Genomic DNA, 14,203 nt, shown 5'->3' with positions numbered 1-14,203 from the left:
CATCCTAGAGGCAAATCTTTCCTGTGACAAAATGGCATCCAATGTAATAAAAAAAGTCAACCAACGAACTCGTTTCTTGTACCGGATCTCCTCACTGGTAAACAAGAATACCCTGAAGACTCTAGCAGGAGCACTCATTCAAGGGTACTACGACTATGCTTGCACCTCATGGTACCAAAGCACCTCAAAGGCGCTAAAAACAAAATTACAAACATCTCAAAACAAACTGGTCAGACTACTGCTTGACCTTACTCCTAGAACCCACCTCACCCTGCCCACTTTGACAACCTAGGATGGCTTAGAGTAGACGGACAGAGTACAGCAACTTGCAATGGGCCTGGTCTACAAGATACACTACACGACCAAGGTACCCATGTACATGACTAAATACTTCCCAAAGGTCAGTGAATACCACGATCACAACACCAGAGGGAGCTCCACAAATCATGTTAAACCCAGATTCGGCTCAAACAAGGGACTAAACACGTTTCGCAATTATGCACATCAATGTGGAACGCCCTACCCAAAGCTGTAAAGGAATGTGAATCACTACCCACTTTCAAAAACACTCTCAAAAAACACCTAAGGGAGACTGCAACTCGAAACTGCCCCTGTAAATGTCCGAACACAACCCCCGCCAATGTACAGTAAATTACCAAGTATGGTCTTGTCAATAATCCAATGTACAGTGTTGTTTGTACAGTTGTACAGTGTCCCCCACCCACCCCTCTACCCCACCCCCCCCCCCACCCACCCAACCACCTCCAATGTACAGTCCAATGTACAGTCCCATAATCAATGTACAGTGTTGTTTGTACAGTTATACAGTCCCCCCACCCCTCCTACCCAACCCCCCCCCCCACCCAACACCCCCCCCCCCTACCCCCCCCCCCCAACCACCTCCAATGTACAGTCCACCCCCACCTACCCAATCCAATGTACAGTTTCTACGCCTAATGTATATACTCTTTTCTTTCTGGACTCTTTTTGTATCACAAATACAGTACTGTAATTGCAAATCTGGTATGTCATAAATGTATAGATGTAGCAGTACTGTCTATCTGTATGTCATGTATGTCATATATGTTACGATGAATTGGAAATGGGGACCCTGGTGGAAACAAGACGAAAGTCTTTCTCTGGTCTGCATCCCTTAACAATTGTATGTATTGAGCTGTACTGCCTGTACCCATTCTGCAATCTGTTAATAAAGTTTTCATTCATTCATTCATTCATTCATTCAACCGGCGCGGTAACAATAACAGGTGCACTGCGCACAGGAGCAGCAGAGCTAACACTAGTACTAGCACTAGCAGTGTCAACTTCAGTGACAGTAGCACTGCTAGCTGCTGCACTAACAGCGTCAGTCTTTGGCCTTTTTATAAAACCAAAGCTGTCCAGCTTTGTACAGCCTTGCGGCGGGTTGAGCCTTTTTTTGGCGGCATGTGGCGTACTGTTTAGTGTTTATGTTTTCAGTTGCAGGACACGGACCGGCAGCCTTCTGTTTACATCAGCTGCTTCTTCTTCACTAGGTTGGAGTAGCGTTAAACTTATGGGTGACGCTCATGGGCGACACATAGCGGCTTGGAGGTGAAATGCAGCCTATTCCACAACATTAATTACTCGGTTCTTTTAAAAACTGAAAAGAAAAATATGATCTATTAACAATTTATTTAGGTAACATAAATAATACTAATTCGTACATAAAAAAAGAAAAAAAATATTATATAATTTTTTTGACTATGGGGGCTCAGACTATAGCTATGGGGGCTGAGCCCCCATTGGCCCCCTCATAATTCGAACACTGTCTGTATGTCATGTATGTCATATATGTCCTGATGAATGAAAATGGGGGACCTGATGTAACAAGACGAAAGTCTTTCTCTGGTCTGCATCCCCTTAACAATTGTGTGTATTGAGCTGTACTGTATTGTACCCATTCTGCAATCTGTTAATAAAGTTTTCATCAATCAATCACACAACACACACACACACACACACACACACACACACACACACACACACACACACACACACACACACACACACCACACACACACACACACACACACACACACACACACACACACACACACACACACACACACACACACATATATATCTACATTTTACACATAGTGCAGCTGTGCATTTGTCCAAGTCTTCCTGTTGCATTTGAACGTTGGAACCAAATTAGAGTAATCGTGTAGTTATTTCAAGAATGTGTATCTATCTGTTATCTCTATCAGACTTTGCGCAGTTGAGTGAGTTCCAGAATTATCTTCCTTCCTTTCTTTTTTTCTCTGGGTCAGGAAACTCGCGTTTAAACTTTTCGGTCACACGTCACTTAAACCACATTAGCCCAGTAAATAAAAGCGGTTTCTATGGGAAACGGTTGTGGTTTCTAAGCAACACATACAAATAGCGACACAATAAAGTGATTCAGCTATGGGTATAACTGCTGAATATGACATACCAAAACAAATAGTTGCTTCAATATTAATACTAATTTTAAATACTCTGGTTTTGTATAAGTAACATCTATAGTCTAGAAAATAGTCTATTCATAGGTTACATCCAGCAGCAGCATACCTATATGGATTTTATGGTGTTTTTTGGTTCTGGATCTTTATTGTGATGTTTCTTCTTGACTTGTAGAGCCCATGGGGGTACAAATTCAATGTGATCTCGGGCTCTACAAATACATTGGATTTGATTTGATGTAGTTTTATCAATCACACACAGAATATAAAATGCAGTTGGGATTATTTGAATAAAACTTGCAGTTACTTCTCTAAAAACAATGTTTTTTTAAGTGAACATGGCGCGAGTTCACGGAGGCGGGATAAAAGATGACGCGCTGGAGTAAGATGTGCAGACATTCGAGACCTAATTTGGTTTGCGGGGCGTGGAGCTTTGGGCGGGGGGGGGGGGGGGGGGGGGGGCTTTTCCGACTGGACAAGGAGGTGTAGTAAGGAAGACTCCTGCAAACTAGAAACTACCATTTCACAAGCCCGGGAGAACAACGTGACGGAAAGGTATGTGTTGCCTCGCCTATGTTGTGTTTACGTCTTTTGTTAGCAAGCTGAGGGAGAGTGAACTCTTACGTTTGTATGGAAAATGTCTGTTGTTTTTAGCAGCAACTTGTTGCAACCTGCCTACCTGCGTTGGCACGGGAACGGTTGGCAACTTGTATACTTTCTTTAGCTAATACAAAAACGTACTTTGAAATATTAAATATTATTATTATTATATATTATTATTATTTCTTCCTCGTCGATTCTTTGAAAGTGTCATAATTGGGGGGGGGGGGGGGGGCATTGTGATAATGTACAATAGAAGTGACTGTGTTTTTCATTTATGCGCCCTGTGTGTGTTTGGGGTAGAGCGCAGGGCGCGGCATGGGGCACACCCACCTCACTACTGGGATAAATGAACCACTGACTGAGGTAAGGGTACAGACAGCTGTCAGGCAGACGGGACACGTCGTGCGGGGACTCCTAGAATCGCAAGATGAAGATACCTTTGTTTTTTAAATCGCGTTAATTTCTGATCAACTTCATTACATTTACATTTAGTAATTTAGCTGACGCTTTTATCCAAAGCGACTTACAAGTTCTGTACGACAAGTCATCAGGAAGGGCACAACTCTATCAGCTGAGTAACAATGTTCATCAAAGTGTTGAGTGCTACAGTGTAGGTTAGATTATTAGGATAAGTGCATGACAGTACGGTTAGTTAGGGTTAGATATTTATTATTATTATTTTAAATTCAGATAATGGTTGAAGAAGTGCGTATTTAGTCGACGGCGAAATATTGGACTGGTTTCGGCTGTTCTAACTGGGGTGGGTAGTTCATTCCACCATTGTGGGACAAGGACTGAGAATAGGCGACTTCTCTTTGATGACCCTCCGGGAGCTTGGATAGGAGTAGGTCTGAGGCGGCCAGAAGATGCAGAGCATAGGGGTCTTGAGGGTGTGTAGTTAGAGACCATGCCTTGATATTTTCCCGGAGTGGAGCAGAAATTATTTACAGAAGGCAGCTCCTCTGATAAAGCAAGGCGACATGTGTTGCGAAGCAGAAACATTCCCACTGTGATAACACGACCATAAGATGGCAAAATGTAGTATCAATATGTCATGAATATTGATACTACACAAGCTCCTCTCTCTCTCTCTCTCTCTCTCGCTCTCTCTCTCTCTCTCTCTCTCTCTCTCTCTCTCTCTCTCTCTCTCTCTCTCTCTCTCCTTTATCTATTTATCTCTCTCTCTCTCCCCCCCTTCCTATCACGGTGAGAGAGATACTGGGGTGATTTGTTGACAAGAGTCTGTCTTGTGTCTCTGCCCACACATCTCTAAGTGGATTATGGGTGAAATTGAGTTATTTATGTTGTGTCATGACAACCAAACAACCAGCCCACATGACCTCTGAGCCAGAGACAAACACTCTTTCCTGTCCTCGCCCCGCAGCTGTGTGTTTGAGAGAGAGAGAGTGTGTGTGTGTGTGTGTGTGTGTGTGTGAATGAGAGGGAGAGAGAGAGAGAGTGTGTGTGTGAATGATAATGTGTTTCTGAGAGAGTGTGTGTGTGAATGAGACAATGTGTGTGTATGTTTGTGTGAGTGAGAGAATGTGTGTGTGTGAATGAGAGAGAGAGAGATTGTTTGTGTGTGTGTGAGAGAGAATGTGTGTGTGAATGAGAGAGAGAGAGTGTTTGTGTGTGTGTGAGAGAGAATGTGTGTGTGAATGAGAGCGAGAGAGAGAGAGTGTGTGTGAATGAGAATGTGTGTGTGTGTGTGTGTGTGTGAATGAATGAATGAAAACTTTATTTAACAGATTGCAGAATGGGTACAATACAGTACGGCTCAATACATACAATTGTTAAGGGGATGCAGACCTGAGAAAGACGTTTGTCTTGTTTCCATCAGGGTCCCCCATTTTCAATTCATATAGTGTGTGTGTGTGAGTGAGAGAATGTGTGAGAGAGAGAGGGAGAGAGAGAGAGTGTATGTGTGGGAGTGTGTGTGTAGCCTACGTGTTAAAAGTGACTGTGCAATAGAGCGTGTTTCGGTAATATCCTGTTTGCTCGTTCTCCGTGTGGCTGCTAACTGTGTGGACCTATTTTAAGGCTCCCATCCTAGTTGGAGGGGGAAGTCCCCATGTTTGTGCGACACCGTCCGTCATGTATTCCAGTTCCACGCCGCTGCCCTGCTCTACAAACTGTCACTTTCCATACAGAGGGGCTCCCAGTTTTCTCCCCACTTGCATTTTCCATAAAAGCCCTCCAAGTATAATGGCGGGCGGCGAGAGAATAGATTTTTCCATTATGGCCCCTCCGTATATATAGGGTTTATTTTGAGAGGTTTACATCAAACATAATTGGTACCTCTGGTTTTAAAGCCGGAGAGGGGACTATTGAGCATGCATAGAGAGAGAGAGGGAGAGAGGGAGAGGGAGAGAAAAGCCGCTAAAAGAGAGAGTGAGGAAGGGAGAAGGGAAGAAAGAGAGGAAAGAACTTGGCAAATATGACAAAGTTACCAGTTCAGCAGCAGCCAGACTGCCGCACATCTGGAATCCATCTGTAAATTGGAAAATCTTACAAGAAGGGGGGGGGGGGGGGGGGAGAGGCACGGGTGACTCACTCTTCTGCTATTCTCTTCCATCATTGTGTTTAAACTATGCGTCCCTCTGTGCGAGAGGCACAGGGCTTCCCCCAGTTCTCTCCCTCCTTTTTCACTCCCCCTCCTCCCTTTTTTCCTTCACTCCCTTTTCTCCGCTCCCTTACACTTTTTCATCCAGTCTTTTTTTTCTTACATGTTTTTTTACGACTTTCCGCATTGTCTGCCGCGTGTCTTTCCCCCCTCTTGTCCTTGTGCTTCCACCCCCTCGTAGCTTCTTTCTCACTCACCCCCTAGTTTCCGTTCCCCCTTTTCAAAATCTTTCTGCGTTTCTCTCCAACACCGACGGCTTCCCGGGTGACGATTCGGCCGCTAATATAAACAGCCGTTTTCTCCCTGTTTATAAATGTCCGTCAACGTAAACATGGGACACGGAGCACTTGTGGAAGAACATTCAGGGGGAGTCAGAAGGAATGGTGTTGGGGGGTGGCGTTGGCCAGTGTTCCCCCAGTCGAAGAGTCTAAGTGGGTGAGGGAGCAAGAGGGAGGGAGGATGATGACGGACACACTGTGGGGTCGGGTGGAGGTCGCAGTGCCACGCCTGTCTAAAAAGGACTCATGTGCTCATGGACGAATGTCGGACACAGTGACACAGTGTGCGGGGCAGGAAGGAACCCCCCCCCCCCCCACACACACACACACACACACACACACACACACACACACACACACACACACACACACACACACACACACACACACACCAACTATAACTGATGTAGTTACAGATATTTTCCTGGTTGACTTTGGCACAGAGAGTGACCAGACCCAGGGCCTGAGGTGATGGAGGAGCCCACAGAGAGGTCCCTCCCACAAGTCAATAAGAGCCACACCCTACATGAAATGACTACGGCATTAACATGAACATCAGCGGTCCGTTATAAGGGAGGGGGGCCTCCTTTAATTCTCCCCGGTCCCACCAGTGGGAGTGCATTGCTGCAGTGTTTTATACAAATTTTTCAGAGGTGCTTATGTTAAAGGAACACGCCAACTTTTTGGGAAATTCGCTTATTTGCCATCTACCCTGGAGTTAGACAAGCAGATGCATACCCTTTTCTTCTCTGTGCATGCATTAGGCTTAGGGAACCGCCGCGCCGTTAGCCTAGCTTAGCGCCATTCACTGGAAGTAGGTGTGCCAGTGTAGCCTATTTCCCAACAGTCACGAAATACACTCCAAATACAACTTGTGGAGAAATAACGGCTGTTCCCTAAGCCTAATGCATGCACAGAGCAGAAAATGGTATGTATCTGCTTGTCTAACTCCAGGGTAGATGGCAAATAAGCAAATTTCCCCAAAGTTTTACGTGTTCCTTTAAAGTCATCCGCACCACTTTCAGTGTTGTGTTTACAGGGAACTCTAATGGTGTATTCAACACTCAACATTGACTCAATTGCATTGCATTATAATCCAGTTCGTTACATGGGAGCACCCAGGCCCCCTGTGGGCTGTTTACGGTAGTGTGCAGAGACTCCACTTACAGTGTTTCACAAAACATACAGACACACATGTTATAAGGACAGTAGAACCATAGTCATAGTTTTATATAGGGGTAGAATAGAAATCCTTTATTAATCCAGAGGGAAATTCGGCACTACAGATCACTCACATTGAACAATAAACATTTAGGTAGTCAATAGGACTAAAGTAAGAATAAGAATATAATAATAATATAAAAAAAATAACAATAAAATAGAATAAAGAATAAAATACGGTATAACATTCTGGTATGTATACATTCTAAAATCTTGAATATAAACTATACAGCAAAAAATATACAGAATATACAGTCAAATGTACAGTAATAAGTGTAAAAATGTAAAGTGTAAAAATGTAAAGTGTCCAGGAAGATTGTGAGAAGTGTAAACATTTTAAAGTGTCCAGGAAGATTTTGCCAGGCTGTACTGTCACCCTGTGCTCAGTGATGCAGTGAGGCACAGTGATGCATTATAAAGTCTGATGGCTGTCGGAATGAAGGAATTCCTGTGCCGTTCAGTGTTACATCTTGGGAGTCTTAGTCTAACACTGAACGTGCTCCTTCTATCAGCCAAGTCTGTGTAGAGTGGGTGGGAGGGGTTGTCCATGATGGGGCGGAGCTTAGCAAGGCTCCTCCTCTCCGCCGCCACCGCTAGAGAGTCCAGCTCCACCTTTTTGGTAAGGTTTTTGAACCCAATGTGCTATTGATGTGTATGTAGCAAGTGCACATGTATGCCAAATGCATCAGTTCAGGAGGTTAATTAAAGAAGAAGCCGTCATCAGGATTATCTGATACTGATTTGTAGCTCAAGAAACAGTATTCATGCTATAAATTAATATTAAGTGTCCCTACCTAAGCTCAAATCAAACCTATGCCCCTGAGTAGAATGACAAAACATACACATGTTACAAAGACAGTAGGCGCTCAAAACATACTGACACACATGTTACAAAGACAGTAGGGCCTAAAAACATACTAACACACATGTTACAAAGACAGTAGGACCTCAAAACATACTGACACACATGTTACAAAGACAGTAGGACCTCAAAACATACTGACACACATGTTACAACGACAGTAGGCGCTCAAAACATACTGACACACATGTTACAAAGACAGTAGGCGCTCAAAACATACTGACACACATGTTACAAAGACAGTAGGACCTCAAAACATACTGACACACATGTTACAACGACAGTAGGACCTCAAAACATACTGACACACATGTTACAAAGACAGTAGGCGCTCAAAACATACTGACACACATGTTACAGAGACAGTAGGACCTCAAAACATACTGACACACATGTTACAAAGACAGTAGGACCTCAAAACATACTGACACACATGTTACAAAGACAGTAGGACCTCAAAACATACTGACACACATGTTACAAAGACAGTAGGACCTCAAAACATACTGACACACATGTTACAAAGACAGTAGGACCTCAAAACATACTGACACACATGTTACAAAGACAGTAGGACCTCAAAACATACTGACACACATGTTACAAAGACAGTAGGACCTCAAAACATACTGACACACATGTTACAAAGACAGTAGGACCTCAAAACATACTGACACACATGTTACAGAGACAGTAGGACCTCAAAACATACTGACACACATGTTACAGAGACAGTAGGACCTCAAAACATACTGACACACATGTTACAAAGACAGTAGGACCTCAAAACATACTGACACACATGTTACAAAGACAGTAGGACCTCAAAACATACTGACACACATGTTACAAAGACAGTAGGACCTCAAAACATACTGACACACATGTTACAAAGACAGTAGGACCTCAAAACATACTGACACACATGTTACAAAGACAGTAGGACCTCAAAACATACTGACACACATGTTACAAAGACAGTAGGACCTCAAAACATACTGACACACATGTTACAAAGACAGTAGGCGCTCAAAACATACTGACACACATGTTACAAAGACAGTAGGCGCTCAAAACATACTGACACACATGTTACAAAGACAGTAGGACCTCAAAACAAAAACTGACACACATGTTTAAGTTTATGTTTATTTTATTATATTTTTTACCCAGGGACAGTGCACATTAATCAACATCTTCAGTTTCCACATCAATGTAAATGTGCCAGAATTAGCTAATGAGCTAGTTTTCACCTGTAGTCCCTGCCTAACATGCATGTCTTTATGGCATATATAGTAGTTACTGTACTAATTTTGATAAACACCCAATACTATTATGTACATTAAACCTTATTTCTTCTTTTTGGAGGGGGGGTGGGGAGGGTACTCAAGTGAGAAATGAGTGGTCTGTTTAACTCCAATCTTTATCAAATGCAGTGGAGTTACAGGTTTGGGCTATCACACACAGTCCTTGTCTCAAGATCTGTCAACCAATGAGGTTAAGGAATTCCTAAGGAAATTGGTTGTCAGTGGTTGGGCTACACCTTTCTTTATGTTTTGGATTTCAGATTTGGGCCTTTAATGTGTTAGCAGCATGACATACAGTACGGTAGAAGTGTAGTAGAGTGTTCAATAAAAAAGGAAAGCAATGTTTTCACTTGTTTGACCAGTTCTGAATGTCGTTAACTGATATGACGGCTCTATACTACTACACAGTGTTTGTGTAGAAATCACTTTGTTTCTCCTGATACTCAGCCATTCATGACAAATTCAATAGGGGCATTGTGTATTCCTATAGGGAGGTGTAGTGGTTACGTCATTGCCGTTTTTCGTGTTCCACCCTCTGTCCAACGCAATGTATTTCCCCATTGCCCATTTCTAAATCGTCTCGTTTAAAACAAATAAAGCATTTTACATTTGCATGGTGTACCTTTCTGTGCTTATTCATCCACAATATATAGCTCAACATGAAAATCTTCGCAATTAATCATAAAAAGAAAATCGCCAAATTTGATTTCAACCAAAAATGCTTAAACAATAATGTTAGTGATAGAAGGGAACTCATTTTGTCCAAAAATGGAAAGCTTTTCAATTTCCATGCGGCAGAATTGTTACAATAGCCGATAATCCATTTTCAAATGATAAATCCACCAACCAGTGGAACAACGTCAACACCTCACGTCGGCCTGCAGGGCTGTGAACCGATGCCCTCATGTGGTCGCGTCTAGTATTACATCTCCAGAAGTCAAAAGGGGGAGAGTGAACATCATATAACCCCTGAATGCCTTTTCAAATACACGCTGTAATCGTTCTTCAGTCATGTATGATCACAGTGTGCACTGCCTGATCCTGAGGAACTCATACTGACTGGTTTTCTCCATTATCTGTTTTTTATTTTTTTTACAGTTCTCCATGGAAAGAATTACAAGAGCCTGAACCTGAAGAGTCTGGATAAAGAACAATAATAAAGTTTGTATCCAACAATCCCAGCTCTCCCAACTGTAAACCCTGCCCCTTTCCCCCCCGTCAACTCCACATCGAACTCCATCTCCCATCATCATCATGCCGGTGGTGGTCCACTCCAACCCCTTGTTCTGGACACGCCTGGCCGCCCTGGTCTTCTCTTGCGTGGCCTTCTCGGTGGCCGTGCACGGCGGCAGACTCAACCACGGCACCGGCGACTGGTGCATCTTCTGCTGGGCCTTCAGCTTCGCCGGCACCCTCCTCGTCCTCCTGGTGGAGCTGTTCGGCCTGCAGGCCCGCGCGCCCATCTCCTGGAAGAACTTCCCCATCACCTTCGCCTGCTACGCCGCCCTCCTCTGCCTCTCCGCCTCCATCATCTTCCCCCTCTACTACCTGAAGGGCCAGTCGGGCCGCAGCGAGACACGCGACTACCGCATCGTCTCCACCGTCTTCTCCTGCCTGGCCACCGTGGTCTACATCAGCGAGGTGAGTGTGAGCAAGGCGCGCCCCGGCGAGCTGGCGGGCTACATGGCCACGGCGCCCGGCCTGCTGAAGGTCTGCGAGACCTTCGTGGCCTGCGTCATCTTCGTGTTCATCAGCGACCCGGTGTCCTACGACCGGCACGACGCGCTCAAGTACTGCCTGGCTGTCTACTGCGTCTGCTTCATCCTGTCGGCGGCCGTCATCGTGCTGTGCGTGGGCGAGTGCACCGGCTGCCTGCCGTTCCCCTTTGCGCGCTTCCTGTCCGCCTACGCCCTGCTAGCCGTGATCCTGTACCTGTCGGCGACCATCGTCTGGCCCATCTTCAACTTCGACCCCAAGCAGGGCGGCACGAAGGACAGGCCCTACGGCTGCGGCTCCTACATGGGGCTGTGTCCCTGGGACAAGCGCATGTCCGTGGCCGTGCTGACCGCCGTCAACTTCGTGCTCTACCTGGCCGACCTGATCTACTCCGCGCGCCTGGTGTTCGTCAGCGCGTAAGAGGAGACAACGCTAAAGAAGGATAATGAGGCGGGGGGGGGGGGGTTTGGTGGAATGGAGAGCGTTCGGAAAAGAAAAGGGAGAAGGTTGGGATGCTGGTTGAATAGTTGTTGGGGGGGGGTTACTGTTTATTGCATATATTTTGCAATATTATTATATGTTGATGTTCTGCCTAGAGTCCAAGTCTTGATGAGACTGCCAAGCAGTACTGCTGTTATGTGACGTCCAAGGACAAAAAATCATACAGGACATTTTCGCGGATCGGTGATCTTTCATAATGGACAAATGCTTCAATGCAATGCAGATGGCAGATAATATATTTCTGTGTTTTCTGTGTTAGCGATTTGAATTAATGGGAAGTATTTATCATTTTATAGAGCGGCTCACTTTCAATTAGGTTTTTACCCCCCAGAGCAAGCTAGGACGTTCTCACTGATCCAATTGTGTAATTCATTTAATATTTTCTTTTATTATATTACTCAAGTTTCCAAGACTTGAAGTATTAGAAAATAACATTTTCATTATGTAACGAGGAATGCTAGGCTAGCTTTTTGTTCATGTTATGTCATGATATGTATGTATATCTACAAGTTACAATCAAAGCAAGAAACTGTATTTTATGTGACAAGATTATATGCAAGAAAGAAATGAGGTTGATGGTTTAATATCCACTTACTGTAATAAGTGCACCTAAGAATATCTCACTCTCACCACTAAACCAACATCGTATTGTCAATTGGCCCATTGGTTCTAGACTGCTGTGAAATAAATACATCAAATCTTCTGAGATTGAGATCAATATGCTCTCTCTCTCTCTCTCTCTCTCTCTCTCTCTCTCTCTCTCTCTCTCTCTCTCTCTCTCTCTCTCTCTGTCATGTTTAAAGTATGCAAACCACATCAGTGTTATATGACCATGTAATCCAGTGTTTCAATAAAACCACGAGCTAAAGACGTGTGCGTGTCTGCGTGTTTTGTTCTTCTCTCATTGTATCTGGTATATGTTGGCTGCTATCATTTCAATGTCTGAAAAAAAAAAAGCAATGTCTCTCCAGAAATCATGACTCGGTTACTCAGGATAAAGTCTTATGTAGGAACTATTTTCTACTGAAGTACACCACTATAATAATGAATGGGGGTGTACTTAGAATATATGATATATGTATGATTGACATGATGATTGACATGTTTGACATGATGATTGACATGACGTTTGATGTTTTGAGGGTCCTCTGACCTGGCTACGACCAATGAAATAATGAAGAGGCCTTGATCAAATAATTCCACAACTAATTCTGCAGTCATACTATCTATAAAAAAATCTATCTTTCAAATAAAAGTCTGATTGGTTAGGGGCCTTATGAAAGAAGGCGGGGTCCAAAGCACGGTGCCTGATCTGCCTAGTAGGCATGATGGCCTACCCTTGGTAGGTGTGGTTGTGGGTGTGTGCTTTGCATAGTGCACGCTTGCTCTGTGATATATTTCACTATAACTTCCTCAGAGGAGCGCTCTGCTCACAGTGTCAGGATGGCTCACGTGGGCGCAGACCCGCTGGACAGGATGGCTCACGTGGGCGCAGACCCGCTGGACAGGATGGCTCACGTGGGCGCAGACCCGCTGGACAGGATGGCTCACGTGGGCGCAGACCCGCTGGACAGGATGGCTCACGTGAGCGCAGACCCGCTGGACAGGATGGCCCACGTGGGCGCAGACCCGCTGGACAGGATGGCTCACGTGGGCGCAGACCCGCTGGACAGGATGGCCCGCGTGGGCGCAGACCCGCTGGACAGGATGGCCCACGTGGGCGCAGACCCGCTGGACAGCGAACAGCTCTGCTGCCCCGTCTGCCTGGACCTGCTGAAGGAGCCGGTGGCCATCCCCTGCGGCCACAGCTACTGCATGGGCTGCATCAGCGACTGCTGGGCCGGGGACGACCCCTCCCAGACCTTCAGCTGCCCCCAGTGCCGGCAGCGCTTCAGCCCCAAGCCCGCGCTGAACCGCAACACCATCCTGGCCCACATGGTGGAGAAGCTCAAGAAGACGGGCGGCGTCCGGTCTACTACTACTCCTTCGCCGCCTCATCACGGCCACGCGGCGGGGCCCGGCGACGTGGCGTGCGACTTCTGCCCCGGCGGGGCCACCAAGGCGGTGAGGTCGTGTCTGGTGTGTCTGGCGTCCTACTGCGGGGCTCACCTGGGGCCTCACAGCGAGACGCCGGCGCTGAGGAAGCACACGCTGGTGGAGGCCACCATGACGCTGCAGGAGAGGGTCTGTGCGCACCACGACAAGCTGCTGGAGATCTACTGCCGCAGCGACCAGCAGTGCGTGTGTCTGCTGTGCGTGATGGACGACCACAGGGGGCACGACACAGTCCCGGCCGCGGCCGAGAGGAACCACAGGCAGGTAGGATATTATCGGCTGAGCGCCTTTGCCTCCTTAACCCCACATTTGGCATAAAACGCCTGTCGATTGCATACCATACATAAGTAATTAGCGATTTTGTATACTTTATACTTATAGCACATGCATGAGTCTGGTCTCTTTTGAAAGGTAACATTCTGAGGTTTCTTACACAATAAAGAATAAAAAAAAATTTGAAATCAATTTGAGTGCTAATGTATTAGATAAACAAAGGTTTGAACACACTGAAATAAAATATATGCTCCTTACCTTTGTGTTGACTTGTGGCCAGA

The 14,203-nt window shown here is 45.4% G+C and overlaps 1 protein-coding gene across 1 annotated transcript; it reads left to right on the top strand.

Moving 5' to 3' along the window:
* Positions 1-2,954: 2,954 nt before the first annotated feature.
* myadmb (myeloid associated differentiation marker b) lies at positions 2,955-12,464 on the top strand. The gene is made up of 2 exons (XM_084326905.1): positions 2,955-3,038; positions 10,476-12,464. The coding sequence occupies exon 2, from the start codon at positions 10,632-10,634 to the stop codon at positions 11,511-11,513; it is 882 nt and encodes a 293-aa protein (XP_084183031.1). The 5' UTR covers positions 2,955-3,038; positions 10,476-10,631; the 3' UTR covers positions 11,514-12,464.
* Positions 12,465-14,203: the final 1,739 nt, after the last annotated feature.

This window comes from Notolepis coatsorum, assembly GCF_963971535.1.
Source record: "Notolepis coatsorum genome assembly, chromosome: 13".
NCBI classification, from domain to species: Eukaryota; Metazoa; Chordata; class Actinopteri; order Aulopiformes; family Paralepididae; genus Notolepis; species Notolepis coatsorum.
This window is presented reverse-complemented; position numbering and strand designations above follow the sequence as displayed.